At 37.0% G+C, this 21408-nt stretch overlaps 1 protein-coding gene across 50 annotated transcripts in view; it reads left to right on the top strand.

Moving 5' to 3' along the window:
* Positions 1-21408, top strand: part of RIMS2 (regulating synaptic membrane exocytosis 2) — a 617675-nt gene that overhangs the window by 184116 nt on the left and 412151 nt on the right. For all 50 annotated transcript variants that reach the window (XM_085021919.1, XM_085021923.1, XM_085021931.1 and 47 more), the window contains one exon: positions 15376-15686. In XM_085021919.1, the coding sequence (XP_084878045.1) occupies positions 15376-15686 (311 nt within the window). The remainder of the gene's footprint in view (positions 1-15375; positions 15687-21408) is intronic.

The raw sequence follows: 21408 nt of genomic DNA, 5'->3' as shown, positions 1-21408 counted from the left end.
GATTCTAACCAAAAACATGACATGATGCGACTTACATTTTAAAACATTTTAAAGGGTTTACTTTGATAGTTTTACGAGGACGTATTAACGAGGAGACCATTTATGGGGTTATCGCAGTAATTCAGGCAAGTGACTTAGATTGGGGGTCGTGGTAAGGGTGGTGAGGTGTCATCTCTGTAGATATATTTTAAAAGTAGAATCAAAAAGGTTTGCTGGTGGAATTTATGTGAGGTATGAGAGAAAAAGATTATTTCGGTATCTTTCGCCTGAGGCTAACTGGGAGAATGGGGAATTGCCATTAACTGTCCTGAGTCAGGGAGTTCCCTTCGTGGCTCAGTTGTGTTCAGTCCCTGGCCTCGCTCATTGGGTTAAGGATATGGTTTAACCATGAGCTGTGGTCCAGGTCGCAGATGCATTGCTGTGGCTGTGGTGTAGGCTGGCAGCTGTATCTCCGAATTGACCCCTAGGCTGGGAACTTTCATATGCAGCGCATGTGGCCCTAAAAAGCAAAAACAAACAAACAAACAAACAAAAAAAACAAAACCAAAAACCAAAAAATCGCTAGTGAGAATCTGAGAAACAGGTAAATGAAGCTTTATTCTTTGAAACTTTTTTCTTTTTCTCTGAATTAACATCTCTTTAAAAATTTCTCCTCCCTGAGAGTATTCTAGAGATTTCTGTTTCACCATATTTCACTAGTAGTTTGTTGCTGTTTCCTCTAGTTTTACACCTCTAATTCTTTTCAATTGGGATAAAGCATCATTTTATAACTTTCATATAATTATATTCTGGCCTCTTCCTTTTATAGGACATCTTCTTCAGACGTTGTCATGAAGTTCTGTTCTCCATTTTAAACGAAACCTTCTGGGTGATATGCATACAGTTTAAAAAAAATTAAACTTTATTGCCTCCAATTTAAACCATAACTTTAAATTTATTGAAATGATTTTATAGTTCTATAATTTATACAGCATACCTTTGAAGTTTTAAATATTGGAAAAGAAAAATATCAGCTGAGTATGTTTGTATTTCCTCTCTTGAAACCAATATGCAGTGGAAATTAATTATCCTGATTAATATCATCACATTTTGTAATGTAGAATAATGATACTCTTTGAACTCACTTTTTAATTTTATTAAAGTTATTATATTTTTAACTGAAATTAAGTTATTTTTAGGGAAAAAGTAGGTTAACATTGTAGTACTAATAGGCAGAGAATCCAGTGAGCCCAGGATGAACAAAGTGCTATAGCACAGACTAGTGGAAAAACTTAATAACTGCAGAAAAGTTCACTGCCTTCAACTTGCTAGATGTACCTACTGTTTTAAGAGTTGTCTTTAAACTTAAAATGCAATTCTGAATTAAAGTAATATTTAAATATTTATTATGAAGGCAACAACTACCTTTTCTGATAATAATCAATATACAATTAAATTCTTCTTAATGACTAATTCACTTTGATAACCACTCCCCTAGTTTTTAATAAAATTAAATTTAGAACCAAGTTTATAAAATTAATTACATGCTTTGATGAAAAGAAAAATAAAAACAACACTTCAAAGTATGTAGTTAATTGGTTTCCATTTGCTTCTTTAGATTAAAAATTTTTTTTTAATTTTAATTTTAGGGCCGCACTCAGGGCATATGGAGGTTCCTTGGCTACGGGTCCAATCTGAGCTGCAGCTGCTGACCTACACCACAGCAGTGGCGACGCCCGATTGTTAACCCACCGAGCAGGCCAGGGGTCGAGTCTGCAACTTCCATGGTTCCTAGTCGGATTTGTTTCCGCTGTACCACAATGGGAACTCCTAATGGGTTCCCTTTTATATAATCCTGATTCCCTTAGGTACACCCCTTCATTTAAAAACAACAACAACCCTGGAAGTAAGCTGTATTGTATTTTAATTAGTTCTCAGTTAACTAATATATTTATATTAAATACACATTTACTTTTAGTGTGATTATGAGTATCAGTAAGTATTTTCTTTAGTACAGTTAATTGTAATTGGATGATAGTCTGATTCCTAGTTATATATTCCATCTCCTATTACTGTTTTTTCTTTTCTCTTTTTTATTTTGAGATATTTCGAACATGTTGGAAATTTTAGAGAATACCAAACAATTATACAAATCTTAACATTTATCATATTTGTTTTGTGTATTTTTAGAGAGAGAGCAATTATCTTGAATGCTTATTATTCCATACTTGTTCTGATTTGTATAGTTTAACTTTATACACTGCTAATAAATATACAGTGTTATTGTGCAAGGTTTTTAAATTTATATTACGGACCATGTTGTAAAGATTTTTCTGAAACTTGTTTTAACTCCAAATTTAGATTCATCTAAATATAATTCATCATTTTGACTGCTGAGTATAATTCTTCTGCATGAATATGCTACAGTTTATTCATTGTCATGTTGATTGAGGTTATCTAAATTTTTTTCCTGGTAAAAACAGTGCTCAATGAATCTCCCTGTTCAGGTCTTCTTGTGCTTGCTTGAGAATTTCTGAAGGGGAGAAGTAACATTTTAGGTCATGGTGTGTATAAGTATCCATTTTCATTTTCACTAGATACTGTAGAATGATCTCTCCAAACTATTTGAAGTAATTTTCAATCCTGGGAGGAATGCTTTTGCATACTGGTTGCTCTACTTCCTCTTAATGCTTGGTATTGTCAGACTTTTAAATGTTGCCAAACTGATGGGAGTGGAGTAGTAACTCATTGTTTTAAATTTTTTTTTTTTTGACTGGTGAGATTAAGCTCCTTTTTATTTGTTTATTGTTCATTTAGATTTCTCTGTAGAATTGTATATTCATTTTTTTGACCTGTTATGCTGCTGTAATGTTTGTCTTTTTTTTTGTCGAGCTATGGAAGTTCTTCATGTATTCTGAATGCATATCCTTGATTAACTTGTATATATTGAAATAAAACCTATCCCAGATTGTGATTTTTCTTTTTAACTTGTTTATCATATTATTTTTCTATTCAGAAATGTTTAAACATTTCAATACAGTAAATTTTCTCTTTTTTATAGTTTGTCCTTTTTGTATTTAGGAAATATTTTGTTTCTTGACAAATCTTTTTTTTTTTTTTTTTTTGTCTTCTTGCCTTTTCTAGGGCCACTCCCACGGCATATGGAGGTTCCCAGGCTAGGGGTCCAATTGGAGCTGTAGCCGCTGGCCTACACCAGAGCCACAGTAATGCAGGATCCAAGCCTCATCTGCATCCTACACCACAGCTCACGGCAATGCCGGATCCTTAACCCACTGAGCAAGGTCAGGGATTGAACCCAAAACCTCATGGTTCCTGGTCCAATTCGCTAACCACTGAGCCACGATGGGAACTCCATTGACAAGTCTTTTTGATATTTATTCTTTAGAACGTGAGTCAGTGTTTAGTCCATTTGGAATGGATTTTTGTATATGGATGTGAGATGTGAATCTATTTTTCTCCGACTGTGGAAAACCAGTTGTCTTGGCTGTATTAATTCAATAGTGCTTCCTTTCTCCACTAATTTGTAATGTCAGGACTGACATGTGTGGGAATCTGTTTCTAGAGCCTCTATTGTGCTCCATATCCTATTTACCATCTCTCTACTAATACCACACTGTCTTAATTTCTATCACTTTAAAATAAGTAGAGAAAGTCCACTTTAAATTGTTCTTTATCTTCAGAATTATCTAGGTTTTTCTTATCTTTGGCTCTTCTATATTCATTTTAGAATAATAGCTTGGTAAATTCCATGAAAAAGCTGGTAGGAGTTTGATTAAAATTGCATTGAACTTTATAGATTTAATTTGGAAGACCAACATCCTTGTGTATTCGGTCTTATTATCCCTCAGAGTATATATCTTTTCACTTATATTAAGCCTTCTTTTAGACTCTTGTATATTAATTATCTTTAAAATAGGTATCTTTAAAATTTTTCTTTAATGTTTGTGATTGGTTATTAGTGGGGTCCAGAAATACTGTTTATCTTTGTCTACCTTTTCTTTTCTTTTTTTTTTTTAATGATTGCTCCAGCATTTCAAATTCTCCTAGGCTGTTTTATTTATTGATTCACTTTTGGGTCACACCATGACATGCGAAAGTTCTCAGGCCAGGGAAACCTGAGCCACAGCAATGACAATGCCAGATCTTTAACTTACTGAACCACAGGGAACTCTTCTACCTCTTTGATCTAGGAAACTCATGGAGTTCTCTCAGTACTTTTAACATGTTGTCTTTTTTCTTGGGTTTTTCTATCATAATCAAATGTTATTCACAATCATATAATATTCAGATAAGGACAGTTTTATTTCATCCTTTTTCTTGTCATATATATGTGAGATTTATGAATAAGATAGTTCCTCCAGGACAGCATTTAATAGAAGCAGTGATAACTTAGCTCATTCTGACTTTAAGGGAAATACTTTTACTTTTTATCCTTAAGTATAAAATAGGATATAGAGTTTTCATAGGTACTCTTTGTCAGGCTTAAGTATTGCTTTTCTATTTCTTGTTTGCTAGATTTGATTTTCACGTGAACAAACCTTGCATTTTATGAATACTGAATGGTTTTTTTTTTGGTATCTGTTGAAATGATCACCTTTTCTGTTTTAATCTATTAATGCAGTAGATTACATTGGTCTATGTTCTTTTTTTTTTATCTTTGTAGTACTTTTATTTCAATGTACTGTACAATTAAAAAAAAATTTTTTTTATTACTCGAATTTATCACATCTGTAGTTGTAGAATGATCATAACAATCCGATTTCACAGGATTTCCATCCCACAGCCCAAGCACATCCCCCCACCCCCCAAACTGTCTCCTCCAGAGACCATAAGTTTTTCAATGTCTGTGAGTCAGCATCTGTTCTGCAAAGAAGTTCAGTCTGTCCTTTTTTCAGATTCCACATGTCAGTGAAAGCATTTGTTGTTGATGTCTCATTGTATGGCTGACTTCACTTAGCATGATAGCTTCTAGGTCCATCCATGTTGCAAAAAATGCTGGTATTTCATTCTTTTTAATGGCTGAGTAATATTCCACCATTGTGTTTATGTACCACATCTTCTTGATCCACTCCTCTGTCGATGGACATTTAGGTTGTTTCCATGTCTTGGCTATTGTAAACATTGGAGTACATGTGTCTTTTTGAGTCGTGGTTTTCTCTGGGTAGATGCCCAGGAGTGGGATTGCTGGATCAAATGGTAAATTATTCTTGGAGTTCCTATTGTGGTTCAGTGGGTTGAGAACCCGACACAGTGCCAGTGAGGCTTCAGGTTCGATCCCTGGCCTCACTCAGTTGGTTAAGAATCTGGCATTGCCACAAGCTTCGGCGTAGGTCTAAGATGTGGCTTGGCAGCTATGATCTGGCATTGCTGTGGCTGTGGTGTAGACCAGAAGCTGCCTCTCCGTTTTGACCCCTAGCCTGGGAATTTCCATATGCTTCAGGTGCCGCCCTAAAAAGAGAAAAAAGGTTACTCTTGAATTTTATTGTAATTCTTTTGTTATGATAGGTTCTTTTTGTACATTTCTTTCTCATGTTTTTGATTTATTAAGATTTTAAGATCAATCCATTTCTACTTACGCTATTGGCCTATGGTTCTACTTTTATGTTGTCTGTGGTAGGCTGAAAGTGGCCCCTCAAAAAATGTCTGTGTCCTATTCTCTGAACCTGTGAATAAACTTAAGATGCAAAACAAACAAGCAAATATTTTTGCAGATGTGATTCAGTAAAAATCTTGTGATGGGGAGATTATCTGCATGGACCCTAAATGTGATCATTTGTATCCTTTTAAGAGGGAGGCAGAGGGAGATTTTACGTGCACAGGGAAGGAGATGTGAGGATGTAGAGCAGGGGGTGATCCAAAGATGCTGTTTTTGAAGACTGGATTGATGTGCCCACGAAGAACGCTGGTAGCCATCAGAAGCTGATTGCCAGAAGGGGCAAAGAACTAATTTTCCTTAGAGCCTCCTAAAGGAACGTGGCCCTGTTAATACCTAGATTTTGGCCCATTGATGCTGAATTTAAATTTAGACTTCTGGTCTTCAGAACTGTGAGAGAATAAATTTCTGTTGTTTTAGACCACTAGTTTGCGGTAGTTTGTTACAGCAGCCTTAGGAAATGAATCCAACTCCCCTTTCTCGTTTTGCCATTAAAATCTTCCTAGTCTTATAAATTGCATTGGGGAACTTACCTTTTTTTCCTCTTTTTATAACAGTTTGAAAAAGTTTGGGATTATCTGTTTTTTCAGTGTTTGGTCAGTGTTGGATGTAAAACCATCTAGACCCTGTAGTTTTTTCGTCTTCGCTCTTTCCTCCTCTTTCCCTCCGTGCCTCCTTTCCCCTGAGCTTATCCTTTTCTTATTAACAATTTTGTGGTTGCATCATGTAGTGTCTGAACTCTCTAGTCCAGAACTAGGTCTTCAGGAGTAAGCTAGAATCTTGTCTCCATCTTGATATTTAGTGATATTACAAATTTAATATATTGGTGATATTTTAAATTGATGATATTGCAAATTCATATATACAATCTAAAGTCATGGTTGGCTTTGTTATAAGACTATCCACCAGCCTAAGCCCATAGCTCTGTGTAATCTGTAGTTTAGGGCACCTTTCTATAGCATTTTCTAGCTCCTTTTACTAATGAAGTAGGCCCTGCATATCAAGACATGAACCTGATCCCAGGTTTTCATTTTACCTGAAGCACACTTAGTTCTGTTATCTCACAAGAGCTATGCTCTCGGCCATTGATGCCTGTTTTTTGGCTTGGAGTACAGTGGCCCTGAGGCTTCATCTCTGCTTGTGTCCTTTCATTTTGTTGTTGTTGTTGTTGTTTTAATTTAACTTAACTTATTTATTTCTATTTTCTCTATTTTTATTTATAAACTAAACTTCTGGGTGCAGAAAAAAATCTTTTTCTACAAGCAATGTCTATCTTAGCAGGAAGATGTTAAAAGTTAGGGTCTATATCATGACATGAAACAAACTAAAATATAGAAATTAGAGTTTAAGGAAATTAGAAAGAGGGGTAAAGATTTAAGTTTAGTCAGAGTGGTAGAGGTCACTATAATTTTTAATTCTTTATAATTTCTCTGAGGCTTTAAGTATAAGTTAAATTGCATTTTTGGCAATTGCGTGTTTTGTGATAAATAGTGCAGATACCTAAAATTTTTAATAATATTGACTGTGGCAGTACAATAAATGATGTTTTCAACTTATTTGTCTTTCTTTTTCACTTCATTTCCTGTCTTTTAATATTTGACATCTCAAATTGCCAAAATATGAGAGATTGACCCGCATCTCATATAATTATGGGTATTACAAAGTCATTGAAATTGCTATTCAATTATCTGATTGTCTCAGTTTTCTAATTTAATTTGTTGTAAGGTCATGGGATTAATACTCAATGACCTAATCACATTTAACTTGTTAAAACCAGTTTTAGTTTCACTTGAAAACTCTCTTTTTGGAGTATATTCACAACATGAATTAACCCTTCAATACTTATGATACCACTGTCTTTACAAAGGAACTAGCCTAATACTAACACTCTGTGAATAGCACACTGAGGTTCAGCCATGGGTAATAGTGGGTCCCATATCCCCCTGCCCTGCAGGTACATAGAGTGTTCCTTTTGACTCTCCAAACTGACTTTGTTCTCTAGTTTCTGTTATTTACCTGGAGTCCTTTTACCTTTGATCTGTTGTACTGTTTCTTTAAATTACTGACTTCAGTTAATTTTGCTATGTTTAAAACTTGGCACTTTAAAAATTGTTTCTTTAAGTGACATCAACTTTGGATAGTATAGAGTATTATCTTATCCTTGCAAAACCTACCTTGGTTACTAGATTCATTTCCTGTGCTCTCCAGCCTCCCACTGCACAACTCCTACCCAGAGCAATTATCCATTATACCAGAAACTTGAAGCTCCCAGTTCTTTCTATAGGTATGGATATGGTCCATACTTTCTCCTTAGGTGAATGTTAATCTCTGGACATAGCTGACAGTATTCAGATCATGCTGTAATAGGTATATTATATTTGAAGTGCTTTTGGTTTAGATTATTTTGTCAATAAGCTGGCTTCTTTTTTCCTTTTTGCTATGAAGGCAGTGGATGAGTTAAGGGAAGCTATGGAATGATGATGTGGGAAGCCTGGAGCTCATTGGTTCAAGCCTAAGGGTACTTGGAAACAGTGACAGGTGTACAGAAAAGGGAATTTAGGGAAGAGCCTGCCCCTTCTATCCTTGTACATTGTGAGGAATGAGAAAGAAGACAGAGGTGAGGCCAAATGGTAAGCAGAGATATGTTCTAGTCTCCTCTTTCTAGGCTTTGATGAAGCCTTTCTATGCAGGATGAGAATGCATATTAGTCAAAAGGCAGCTTTTACCTTTCTTAATATTTGAGGTTCTTGAAAGAGATCATCTTTCACCCACCTGTGGCATAGATACTTAAGAGCGTACTTGGCAGTGAATCATGGTTAGGCCAAGAAAGGGCCTTTAGCTTTTCAGAATTATCCTTAGTTCCAGTGTGGCATGGCGGGCACAAAAATAGCTGCATGTCCCTGTCATGAGACCCCATGATGAGGAATGATGTCACTTTTCAGAGGAGACTGCAGAACAGATATGTTTGGGCCATTGCTGAATAGAGGATTGTTCAGAGACTAAGAGGAGTCAGCAGTGCCTTGGGAGCTAAAGTAAGATCAACTCAGTAGTGGAGCACAATCTTGCTAGAGAAACAAGACTGTGGATGGAATAGATCAGCTTTAGATTTCGGCAGCCGAAGTCCCACAGGATACCTAGACACTTTCTTGGAAAACAGCAGGGAAAAGGGTAGAAATATAAGAACTAGAGAATTTATCTAAAGGAGCTATTTAGCAGATTAAAATTTAGTAGGTGATTTTAAAAGAAATCTGACTAGTATGCTGTTGAAGAAAATTGGATAAAAAATAAAGAAATAGGAAATTCTCGTTGTGGTTTAGCAGTAATGAGCCCAACCAGTATCCATGACGATGCAGTTTCAATCCCTGGCCTCAATCTGGTGTTGTGTGAACTGCGGTGTAGGTCGCAGACGCGGCTTGCATCCGGTATTGCTGTGGCTGTGGCTGGCAACTGTAGCTCCGATTCAACCTCTAGCCGGAGAACTTCATATGCCGCAGGTGTGACCCTAAAAAGCCAAAAAAAAAACAAAAGAAAAAAGGAAAAGAAAAGAAAAGTAATAAACAAGTTACATTTTTTTGTGTGTGTGTGAGTAATTTTTCAAAGCCCTAACAATAGCCAGCTAAGACTTGGAAATATCCTAGGTAAAAGTTTCTTCTGCACTGCTGCTATCTCCTGAGAGACTCATGGAAGACATCATTAAACTTCCCTGCTTCAGCCTACAAAGGTAGACTGTAGGTAGAGATGCCATGCTTATGGTTCATGGGGAATCTGGGATGGTCTTGCTGCTTTGTCTAGGGGTTATCAGATGAAGGAAATTTACTGATATTTGTTTTATAATCTAGAAGCCTATTTTATTGAGATTACAGTGGTCTCTTAATTGCTTAAGGAACGCATATGAAAAACTTTAGCCCTCTAAGAAAGATAGGGGCAGGTACTTCAACTTTCTCAATGCATCACAGTCGTGCTAGGGAGAGGGGCTTGGAGGTTTATAGCCCAAATTGCCACTAAATTCTGCCTTTGAGATACAGAAACACCATAGGTCAATGATGGGAACACTTTAGGGTAAAGGTGTATTTGAGCCTTTCCACATTTCTAGGCCCCTTGCAGACCTCTACATTTCTCTCTCTTTCTTTTTTTTACTCCCTAAACACAGTCCAGGCCAGGGGAGAGAAAGGCATCAAGGGGTTTATGGTGTGACTCTATTCCTTTTGTGGCATTGATCATAATTGTAATCTAGATAATATTTGTGCAATTATTTGCTTATTGTCTCCCCCACTACACTTTAAACTGCATAGCAAAATCTATGTCTGCTGAGCTTTATTCACCAGCTCTTATCATAGTATCTGGCACATACTAGGCATTTAGTGAATATTGTATGAATGAATACATAATTAATGAATTAATGTTAATAGTTATTTGCCCATCTATAAATAAAATGCAATTTTATGGTCTGAATTAATTTTTATGGTAAAGTACAGCTTCGTCCAAGTTTATTTACTAATACTAAATGTAGTATTAATCTTTTAGTAGACTGTATGATTTACATTATATTCAGTGATGTGCTGATCAATGCTAATAACAACAGGTTCTCTGTAAGAAAAAGCCCTGATTGTGGCATTTTCCAATTTTAATAGTCTAAAAACATTTACTGTGGCTGCTTTCTAGTAACCCACATTACTTCATTGAATGTGGAGTTGGGGAGAAATGCACACAATTGTTTCTTAGGACTCATTGAAAGCTGGCTCCAGAACAACACTGAGGTGCATTTATGTGCCAGTTTTAGTAATGCGTTGTTCTCCACATACAAAAAAAAATTGTACTGGTGACACATTCAATAGAAAATGTACTTTAAAAGGATTTTGAATTAGTAAGGAAATGCTATCAACTGTAAAGTTAAGTTCAAAAAGTTTCTGTAACATTATAATAGAGGTTTATTTCTCATCTGTGTCAAGTTCACACCGGTGTGGCTGATTAACAGAGGGCAGCCTTCCAAGTACTCATTCAGATTCCCAGGCTCCATTTTTAAGTTTTTTTGATGATTCCTTTATCCCCCAGAATCTTGAATGAATAGCATGACAGTAGCATACGAGAGTTTTAATGGTCATGGAAATGGCACACATCATTCCACTTATAGTCCGTTGGCCAGAACACAGTCATATGGCCATGGCCATCTCTAACTACAAGAGAGATGGGGAAATGTAGTTTTCTAAGACACAAAGGAAATAAGTTTAATAGCTAGCTAGCATCTTCCACAGTTTTCTGGTCATGTGTGAGGGTTAAACTGATCAATTACATTCTTTTCTGACAAATGCACACATTTATAAGCATTATAGATGAGCAGTAGAGTCTGGTCTATTAGAGGTAGAGTCTAGTAAATTCTTTTTTTCTGTGCAAAGTTAGTTGGTCTTATGAACTTTGTCTATGGTCTTATCAGCACCAAACTCTAACCAGAAGTCCTTCCAATCTCTGAATTGCTCTATTATTTACTACCCCTATTTAGGTGAAAATCAGAGTTTTCAGAGCTTTAAATTCCTTTGTTATTACATGCACTTAACACAATTTTGTTTTTTGACTTTTTAGTTTAGCTACTATATTTACAGTTTTTATGGTTTTAAAGAGATACTTCTACCTTCCTTAATTTCTTCCCCTTTTTAATTCTGCCAAAGATGTTTGTGGAATGGAACATATGGTAATAAGTGATAAATTTGGGTCATTAGTATTCCATCTCTAAATTGCTATTACTTTGAAAATTTTGGCGTATTTAGAACTGAAAGGAATAATAATTTATAATTTTAAACCCTCTGTATCTTTGTATTCTTTGGGCCTAGATATTTTTTGATATTTATGATGGCAAGCAAAACTAATAGGCTCTGGAGTTCCCGTCATGGCTCAGTGGTTAATGTATCTGACTAGGAACCATGAGGTTGAGGGTTAGATCCCTGGCCTTGCTCAGTGGGTTAAGAATCCGGCCTTGCTGTGAGCGGTGGTGTAGGTTGCAGACTCGGCTCAGATCCCACATTGCCATGGCTGTGGCCCTGGTGTAGGCCAGCGGCTACAGCTCCAATTAGACCCCTAGCCTGGGAACCTCCATATGCCGCGGGTACAGCCCCAGAAAAGACAAAAAAAAAACAAAAACAAAAACAAGAACCTAATAGGCTCTAACCATGGTGATTTGTAAGCATATATATTTCCAAGATATTTTTTTAACAGCATTTGTCATAAAGCACATTTGCTGATTAATGTAATTGGTTAAAGCATTCCATTAATGAAAGTCCTATTGTTTTATTCCCCAATTAGTTTTTCTCCACACACACACAATTTACTGCTAATAACCTTATTTCATAGCCAGTAAGTGAAAAGTCATCTCATAGCATGTACATGTGTATGTGTTTGTAAGGCATGGTTCAGTATCATCAATTTGTAAGTTAAGATGTGTGTAAACGGCTTCAGATGAAAGCGTTAGTCCCTGTACTGCTTTAGTGAGTGGATTTAGGCTTCCTGAGATTTAATAAACTACTTTTTTTTTTTCTTTTTTTCTTTTTACAGCTGCCCCTATGGCATGTGGAAGTTCCAGGGCTAGGGTCCATTTGGAGGTGCAGCTGCTAGCCTACACCACAGCCACAGCAATGCCAGATCCAAGCTGCATCTGTGACCTACGCTGCAGATTGCTGCAACGCCGGATTCTTAACTCACTGAGCAAGGCCAGAGATCACACCCACATCCTATGGAGTCAAGTTCTTAACTCCCTGAGCCAAAACGGGAACTCCTAATAAACTATTATCTAAGAGTAGGAGGAGATAAGAAAAAAGAGAAGGTTAATGGGTGTTAGGATATGAGGATTATTAGAAGCCAACAGTTTGGGGGGAACATAAAAACTAGTCAGAATAAGAACAACCAATGGGGATAGCCCAGAGTGTATGGGAAGTATTAATATGTAGAGAGTCTTCAATAGGAATCAAACTCTTTCATGCCTTTCACTCATTTATCTTATATACATATCCACTGCGTGTTAACAGATGAGAAAAACTAAGCCCACAGTGCTTCCAAGTCTTTTTCTAATTTTTTTTTTTGTCTTTTTTTGTCTTTTTAGGGCTGCACCTGTGGCATATGGAGGTTCCCAGGCTAGGGGTTGAATTGGAGCTGTGGCTGCTGGCCTACATCACAGTGTGTGATCTATACCGCAGCTCATGGCAGTGCTACATCCTTAACCCACTGAGCAAGGCCAGGGATTGAACCTGTGTCTTCATGGATGCTAGTTGGATTCGTTTCCTTTGAGCCGTGATGGGAAATGATGCTACATGGAAATGATGCTATTTGTACAATGAATAAATTTAAATTTATAAATCCATACAAATCATAAAATTAACTAGTTTACACTGAGGTAAATTGGTAGGGCTGATCATGGCCTCCCTTGACAAATAATGAAGCAGCATTAGGTTGTTTCTGCAGGTGATCATGATTAGGTAAAGTCTGTCTTACAAACTTTGACTCTCATTTCACTGTCAGTTAACCAGGTGCAAAAGGATGTTATTCTTTAATATGCTGAGTGTGACTTAGTTAAATTCATATCATAGAATCATATAGATGTATTATTACTGTAACATGAATAGTAATTTATTAAAATAAAGCAGAAAAGTTGAAATTCAAACTTTAACAATATTTTGTGGCTTTATATTTAGTGTGTCTTTCACTTTTAAAAGAGATCTGCAGTACTTACGTTTGTCACAAGATGGCATTGAAAAGCTGAAGATTTTGATTGGAAGTTGATTTGAGACTATGGATGAGTTAGATGTATTTATATATCTTTTGTATTCAAATCAAAAGAAATTTGAACTATGACCTGTTTTTTTTTTAAATTGGTGATATTTTGGTATTTTCATATCAAAAGTACTTTCTTATTTATTTATAAAAGCAAGCTATCACCAAAAATTGATGTTATTGATGACTAATTCTTTGGGAAATGGATGAAACATAAGTCTTAGTGTAATATTATAAAACATTTTATTATAATACATCTCCCATAAGGACTTTCAAATGAATTCAAGTTAGCAAGCATTTAGAGGGTTTACTGTTCTATAATTTGTAAGGTTTCATTATACAAATAGAGGATATAGACCTTGCCCCCAGTAAGCTGTGAATTTGGTTGGGGAAAAGAGAAATGTCTATACAATTTGAAGAGAGAAGAAAATGATAAAAAAAAAAAGTGATCAGGTACAGTATTGTGTGATACGCACTATAAAAACAACATGAGCTGGAATGATGAACAATTAAGCAAAAATTTTAAACGGTGTTTTACAGAAATATCCTAGTATCAGTTGAAAATACCATGTTGAATTTTTCTTTTACTGTGATTATTTGTACTATAATTTATGTAAACTATGAGGAAATGTTTAGTGATCTGGAGAGCTAAAATTACATGTTTGACATATAGTCAAATATCAAAAAACACTTGAAATACAAACACCTTTTATTTCATGAATGTATGATTTTGGTTTTATTCCGATTAACTGAAAAACAATTTTCAGAAGAGGGTGAAATTTTTCTAGTCACACAGGTATTATTTTTAATAGTGTTAGATTCCTGGAGTCTGAAGAACATATCCTTTAAAAAAATCAACATCGGAGTTCCCGTCATGGCACAGTGGTTGACGAATCCGACTGGGAACCATGAGGTTGCAGGTTCGGTCCCTGCCCTTGCTCAGTGGGTTGACGATCCCGCGTTGCCGTGAGCTGTGGTGCAGGTTGCAGACGCGGCTCGGATCACGCGTTGCTGTGGCTCCGATTGGACCCCTAGCCTGGGAATCTCCATATGCCGCGGGAGCGGCCCAAGAAATACCAAAAAGACAAAAAAAAAAAAAAAAAAAAAATTCAACATAGAATGGTGTTACCTGAGGATTCATGGAGGAAGAAAATAGGACTTGCTGTTTTAATGGATATAGATTTTGAATTTTGCAAAATGAACAAGTTTTGGAGATCTGTTTTACAACCATTTGAATAAACTTAGTGCTGCTGAACTGTACCCTTAAAAATGGTTAACATGGTATAGTTTATGTAAAGTAACCTCCTAAAATTATGAACAATTAAAGGTTTCTATTGTGGATCAGCAATGTTGCTAGCTTTATTTTAGCCATTAGGACCTACTCAAGAGAAATAAAAGCCCCCTCAGGAGGACTTAATATAATCGGTGGAAGAATAGAAAGTAGTCTATTGTAGGTCCAACATATACCAGGCATTGTGCTAGACTTTTTATATAAATTATTTCAGTCCTGAAAACAATATAGGAAAATGAGTATAATCATCCCTGATCTCTTATGTTATCATTAAGGAAACTAAGTTTTATAGGTACCATGTTGAAGGTTGCAGTTTCTAGTCTTAGAATGGGCTTTAAACTCTAGACTGTCTAAGCTCAAAATCCATTTTCTGGATGTTATACTATGCCTCTAATTTAAATAAAAAAACAATGCAAATAAACAACTAGTAATTTTTACATTCTAATTTGGCATTTCTACTACCGGTAAACATTGTCTCTTTTGTTCTAATTATTTTGACAAAATTAAAAGAAAGGAAATATAATTTAATTAATGGGAGTTGTTTATCTGGATTACGTTTTTAACTTCAGACAGGATAACCATATACTTTTTTGTTAGCTTGAATTGTTGTCTCTCTTTTTATTTACTTTCAACTTTTGGAAACACTAATATCTTTTCCCTGTATATTCGTGTGCAGGTTATGTGGGTATGTAATTTGTGCCGAAAACAACAAGAAATCCTCACTAAATCAGGAGCATGGTTTTATAATAGTGGATCTAATACAGCACAGCAACCTGATCAAAAGGTTGTCCGAGGACTGCGGAATGAGGAGGCACCTCAGGAGAAGAAAGCAAAACTTCATGAGCAGGCCCAGTTCCAAGGACCCCCAGGTGACTTATCTGTACCTGCAGTGGAGAAAAGTCGATCTCATGGGCTCACAAGACAGGATTCTATTAAAAATGGGTCAGGAGCGAAGCACCAAATTGCCAGTGACATAGCTTCAGACAGGTAAACATTTTGCTTAATATTTAGGTAACATTATTTTTAATCTTCGTTCCAAACAGAAATACAAATACATGAAATGTTTAGGCAGCAAATGAATTGTCTAAATGAAATGTAAATGTCCATTTGTTTTATATAAATGCTGAAAGTGATGTTCAGGACGTGAACTATTATAGGTGTGATGAAGGAGTGTCAGGTTATCAGATTTTCCAGAATGAAGAAGTGAAATAAAAAAAGGAACCTAGATAGGAGGTTATGGTCATAGAAAAGACAAATTGGGATAAGAGCAATGGGAGTGAAGAAGGGATGGTTGTAAGGCACTTTGGAGAGGTTGAATTGATGGGATTAACTGGAAGTGGAGTTAAAAGAATGGGGAAGGTTAATGATGTCTCCAGAGTTTCTACCTTGGGCTGAAGGATGAAGTGGTTTTCCAAGTAAGTAAATATAGATGAAAGGGTTTCGTGAGTTTGACATTTCCATGGGATAACTCTGTTATTTAGTATTTTGGCTCAATCCTATGGACTTTTCCATGTTCCAAGTGTTGGACTTTAAGAAATAGTGTTTATGGGAGTTCCCGTTGTGGCGCAGTGGTTAACGAATCTGACTAGGAACCATGCGGTTGCGGGTTCGATCCCTGCCCTTGCTCAGTGGGTTAATGATCCGGCGTTGCTGTGAGCTGTGGTGTAGGTCGCAGACGTGGCTTGGATCCCTCGTTGCTGTGGCTCTGGTGTAGGCTGGCAGCTACAGCTCCGATTCGACCCCTAGCCTGGGAACCTCCATATGCCGCGGGAGTGGCCCAAGAAATGGCAAAAAAGACAAAAAAAAAAAAAAAAGTGTTTATGGATCTTATATTTCCTCCTTTTGGAAGGAGAAGAATGAAAAATTTTCTTGAGCAAAAAAAAAAAAATAATAAATAAATAAATAAAAAGGAGTTCCTGTCGTGGCTCAGTGGTTAACGAATCCGACTAGGAACCATGAGGTTGTGGGTTCGATCCCTGGCCTTGCTCAGTGGGTTGAGGATCTGGCGTTGCCGTGAGCTGTGGTGTAGATTGCAGACGTGGCTCAGATCCTGCGTTGCTGTGGCTCTGGTGTAAGCCAGTGGCTACAGCTCCGATTCAACCCCTAGCCTGGGAATCTCCATATGCCGCGGGAGCGGCCCTAGGAAAGGCAAAAAGAGAAAAACAAAAAAAATTTTTCTTGGGAAGATTATTTTTCTATTCCATATTTCTGTTTGAATTGAAAAATTAAAAAAAAAATCTGGTATATACTGTTATCCAGAAGTGGCAGATACATTTTCATGTGAACAAATATAACATCAGCGTTTATGGAAAAGCAAATCTAAATTGTACTTTATAGGAGAATGGGTTCTGAGCACTCAATTATAATAGGTAAGATAACTGGGATTCACTTTAGGAGATGCTTAAAGCAATCATCCTGGTGTGTTTGCTGTGTCTCGGGAGAATAATAAAATTATGGCTAAACTAGTTCTTGTGAAAACTAGCCAAAGCTAAATAGTATAATCCTATCTTTGGGCAAAACATGGTGATTTCATGGTTGGTGTGCTATGAACACATCTCAGGAATCCAAGAATTTTAAGGTTAGAGGACCATGTTAGATTGAGGGCTACCTTAAGCACACAAAGATGTGAGAGCAGGTAGTTTATATGCAAGGCAATCCCAGGCACTACCTGTAGGGAAGTGGGGAATGACACAGTTAAGAAAAAGAATACAGTATTGGATGCATTCAAGAGCAGGTTACCCCTTTTAGCAGTTGTGTCTCAGTTTTAACTGGGACTTCCAGGGGACAAGATATCGTGACCTGAGAGTTATCCTATATAATGGACAAGGAGACTGGGGGTACTTATCCATAATTTTCCTTTGCTATTGGTCTTGGACTCCCAAGAACTCAATGGTCAAGTATGTTCCTATGCCAGAGAAAGCACTCAGGCAGAATATTACAAATACAATAATATATAATAAAAATACACAAATCGTTATGTAGGTAAGAGTGAAAAATAAAGCAATGTGGGTTGAGATAGTAGCAGTATCTGATACGCAAGGAATTTAGAAATCAAGAAGGGAGACGGGATTAAAATGGCAGACTAGAAGGACTGGAGCTCAACTTCTCTCCTAAAAACAACAAAATTACAACCAAATGCTGAGCAATCTTCAACCAAATGGACTGGAAACTTTCAAAAAGATATCCTACTCCAGAAGACTAAGAGGAGGCCACATCAAGAGGTAGGAGGGGCAATTACGCATTATAAGCAACCCCATACCTCCCAGGTGGGAAGCCCCACAGACTGGAAAGTAACTGTATCACAGAGACTCACCTACAGGAGTGAGAGTTCTGAACCCAGTGTCAAGCCCCCACACCTGGGGCTGGCATTGGGAGAAAGAGCCCCCAGAGCATCTGGCAATGATGTCCAGTGGGGCTTGTGTGCAGGAGCTCCATGGGACTGGGGGAAATGGAGACCCCATTCTTAAAAGGTGCATACAGACTTTCATGTGCACTAAGTCCCAGGGCAAAGCAAAGTCTCCATAGGAATCTGGGTCAGACCCGACTGCAGTTCTTGGAGGATCTCCTGGGAAAACAGGGGGTGAATGTGGCTTGTTGTGGGGGAAGGGCATTGTAAGCAAAGCTCTTGGGAATATTCATCAGTGTTTCTCTGGAGGCGGTCATTTTGGGGAAATCTGGCCTCACCCATCAGGGCTGAGAAGCCCCAGGGCAAACAATAATCCAGGTGGGATCACAGCCTCACCCTTCAATAAACAGGCTGCCTAAAGACCCCCCAGGCACACAGCTGCCACTAATCTCACCCGGAGACAAAGCCCCACCCACCAGAGGGATAGGAATCAGCTCCACCTACTAGTGGGCAGGCACCAGTCCCTCCCATCAGGAAGACTACGGCAAGCCCCCATACTGACTTTAGCCACAAGAGGGCAGACACCAGAAGTAAGAGAGGCTACAACTCTATTAAAAGGTCACCACGTCAAAAACCTATAAAAGTGAAAAGACAGAGAACTATAACTCAGATAAAGGAGAAAGAAAAAAACCCCAGAAAACAGCTAAGTGATCAGAAGATTCTCAGCCTCCAGGAAAAAGACTTTAGAAATCAAGAAAACCTATAAAATAGCAACTATAATGGTCAAGGTATATAAGCTTGAATAAAATATGTATGTATTGCTATAAACTTTCCTCTTAAGAGCTGCTGTTGTTGTGTCCCATAGGTTTTGGGTTGTCTAATATTTGTTGTCTTTTGTCTCTAAGTTTCTTTTGGTTTCCTCAGTGATTCCATTGGTTGTTCAGTAGCATATTGTTTAGCTTCCAGGAGTTTGTGTTTTTTGCTCCTTTTTTTTTTTTTTTTTTTTCTTTGTAGTTAATTTCTAGTCTCATAGCATTGTGGTCAGAGAGAACGGATGGGATAATTTCAACTTTTTAGAATTCACCAAGGCTTGATCAGTATTGTCTCTCAATGCTTCTTTCATTGACAAAGTACTAACCTAAATAAATGGTAGAATTTGACATAATGGTAGATTCTACCATTATAGGGTCAGATTCTACTGTTTTTTTCTTTTTTTCTTTCTCCTGATGCCTTTGACTGCTATTACGAGTAAATGCCTACTTAAATGACTTAATATATCCTAAAATTATATCCTTCCTTTCTGAACCTCATACAGGTCAAACCAATAGCTCCTTTTGTTAACAAGAATTCCTTTTAGTCATGGAAGAAATCAGAGTTTAATATCAGGTTTGGCAGTATACCTAGAAAATGGAATTCGATATAATTTGGATAAACTTTTATTTGGAAAATACTTTCTTTTCAAGAATGATTTAATTCCTCTTATCATAAGCTAAAAAGAGCATATGTTTGGAGTTCCTGACATGGCACAGTGGAAACGAATCCGACTAGGAACCATGAGGTTACGGGTTTGATCCCTGGCCTTACTCAGTGGGTTAAGGATCCAGCATTACCGTGAGCTGTGGTGTAGGTCACAGACGCAGCTCGGATCCCGTGTTGCTGTGGCTCTGGCATAGGCTGGCGGCTATAGCTCCGATTAGACCTCTAGCCTGGGAACTTCCATATGCTGTGGGAGTGGCCCTAGAAAAAAAGACAAAAAAAATAAATAAATAAATAAAGGGGGGGCATATGTTCCATTATTTCAAAATGCAGATTCTACATTAATTTATTAGGCATATATCTATGAACCTTTTGGATTCTTTCCCCTAGAGCAAGGGATCAGCAAGCTATGTCCCTGGGGCCAAATCTGTACCACTCATCTTTTGTTAAAAAAGTATAATTGGAACACAGACACATCTATTAATTTACTTGTCTATGGCTGCTTTCAGCTACAACACCAGAGTTGAGTAGTTATAAGAGATCATATTAGATGGCAAAAAAATTTTGCCAGTTTCTGCCCTAGAGAGTAAGTATTTAGTGCTGTTGAGATTTCTCATTTCTTGACTTATATTCTTTTGTTACTATTTCATTACTCCAGTTAAGGCTGCTTTCTTACCTGACCTTACCTCATTCTCTCACTTTCCGCATTTCTCTTTCCTATCTTACCAGAATGGCTCTAGTTTAAAGTATTACTAGTAATTGGTTCTTCAGTACTGTTCAGAAGCCAGTGGCCTCAAAAAGAGAAGCTTTGCTTCAATTAAATTTAAATCTATGGAGCTACAACTATGTTTGTGAGAAAATTATGTTAATTTCCTTCTTTTTCAGAACTATACTTTAAACTTTAGCTTTAAACTGTATGTCTTAATTATCTTTAACTATGTTCTTTAACTATGCTGCAGTGGTTTTGACCTTTTACTTCTCTCAGAGATCTTAGCACAGTGCTTTACACATAGACCCTTAGTATTTATTGAATGAATGAATACCAAGTTGGCTCTAGATTTAGCTTTTAAAAAAAAAAAAGTTTTACTATAGTTGATTTACAATGTTCTGTCAGTTTCTGCTGTACAGCAAAGTGACCCAAATATACATTTATATACATTCTTTTTTTCACGTTATCCTCCACCATGTTTCATCACAAGTGATTAGACATAGTTCCCCATGCTATATAGCAGGATCTCATTGCTTATCTGCTCCAAATGCAATAGTTTTCATCTACTAACCCCAGATTCCCAGTCCATCCCACTCCCTCCCCTCTGTCTTGGCAACCACATTTCTGTTCTCCACGTCCATGAGTTTGTTTCTTTTCTGTAGATAGGTTAATTTGTGTCACACATTAGATTCCAGATATAAGTGATATCATATGGTATTTGTCTTTCTCTTACTGATTTACTTCACTTAGTATGAGAGTCTCTAGTTCCATCCATGTTGTTGCAAATGGCATTATTTTGTTCTTTTTTATGGCTGAGTAATATTCCATTGTGTATATGTACCACATCTTCTTAATCCATTTATCTATTGTTGGACATTTAGGTTGTCTCCATGTCTTGGCTATTGTGAATAGTGCTGCAGTGAACATGCGGGTGCATGTTTCTTTTTCAATGAAAGTATTGTCTGGATATATGCCCAGGAGTTGGATTTCTGGATCATATGGTAGTTCTATATTTAGTTTTTTGATGTTCCTCCATACTGTTTTCCATAGTGGTTTTACCAATTTACATTCCCACCAACAGTGTAGGAGCTTTCTCTTTTCTCCACATCTTCTCCAGCATTTGTTATTTGTGGACTTAGTAATGATGGCCATTCTGACTGGTGTGAAGTGGGCCTCAT

The sequence above is a fragment of the Sus scrofa genome, chromosome 4 (genome assembly GCF_054392235.1).
Source record: "Sus scrofa isolate SSC_HxYL_T2T_F1_AM1 chromosome 4, Sscrofa_HxYL_maternal_Yorkshire_Landrace_v2.0, whole genome shotgun sequence".
Taxonomy (NCBI): domain Eukaryota; kingdom Metazoa; phylum Chordata; class Mammalia; order Artiodactyla; family Suidae; genus Sus; species Sus scrofa.
This window is presented reverse-complemented; position numbering and strand designations above follow the sequence as displayed.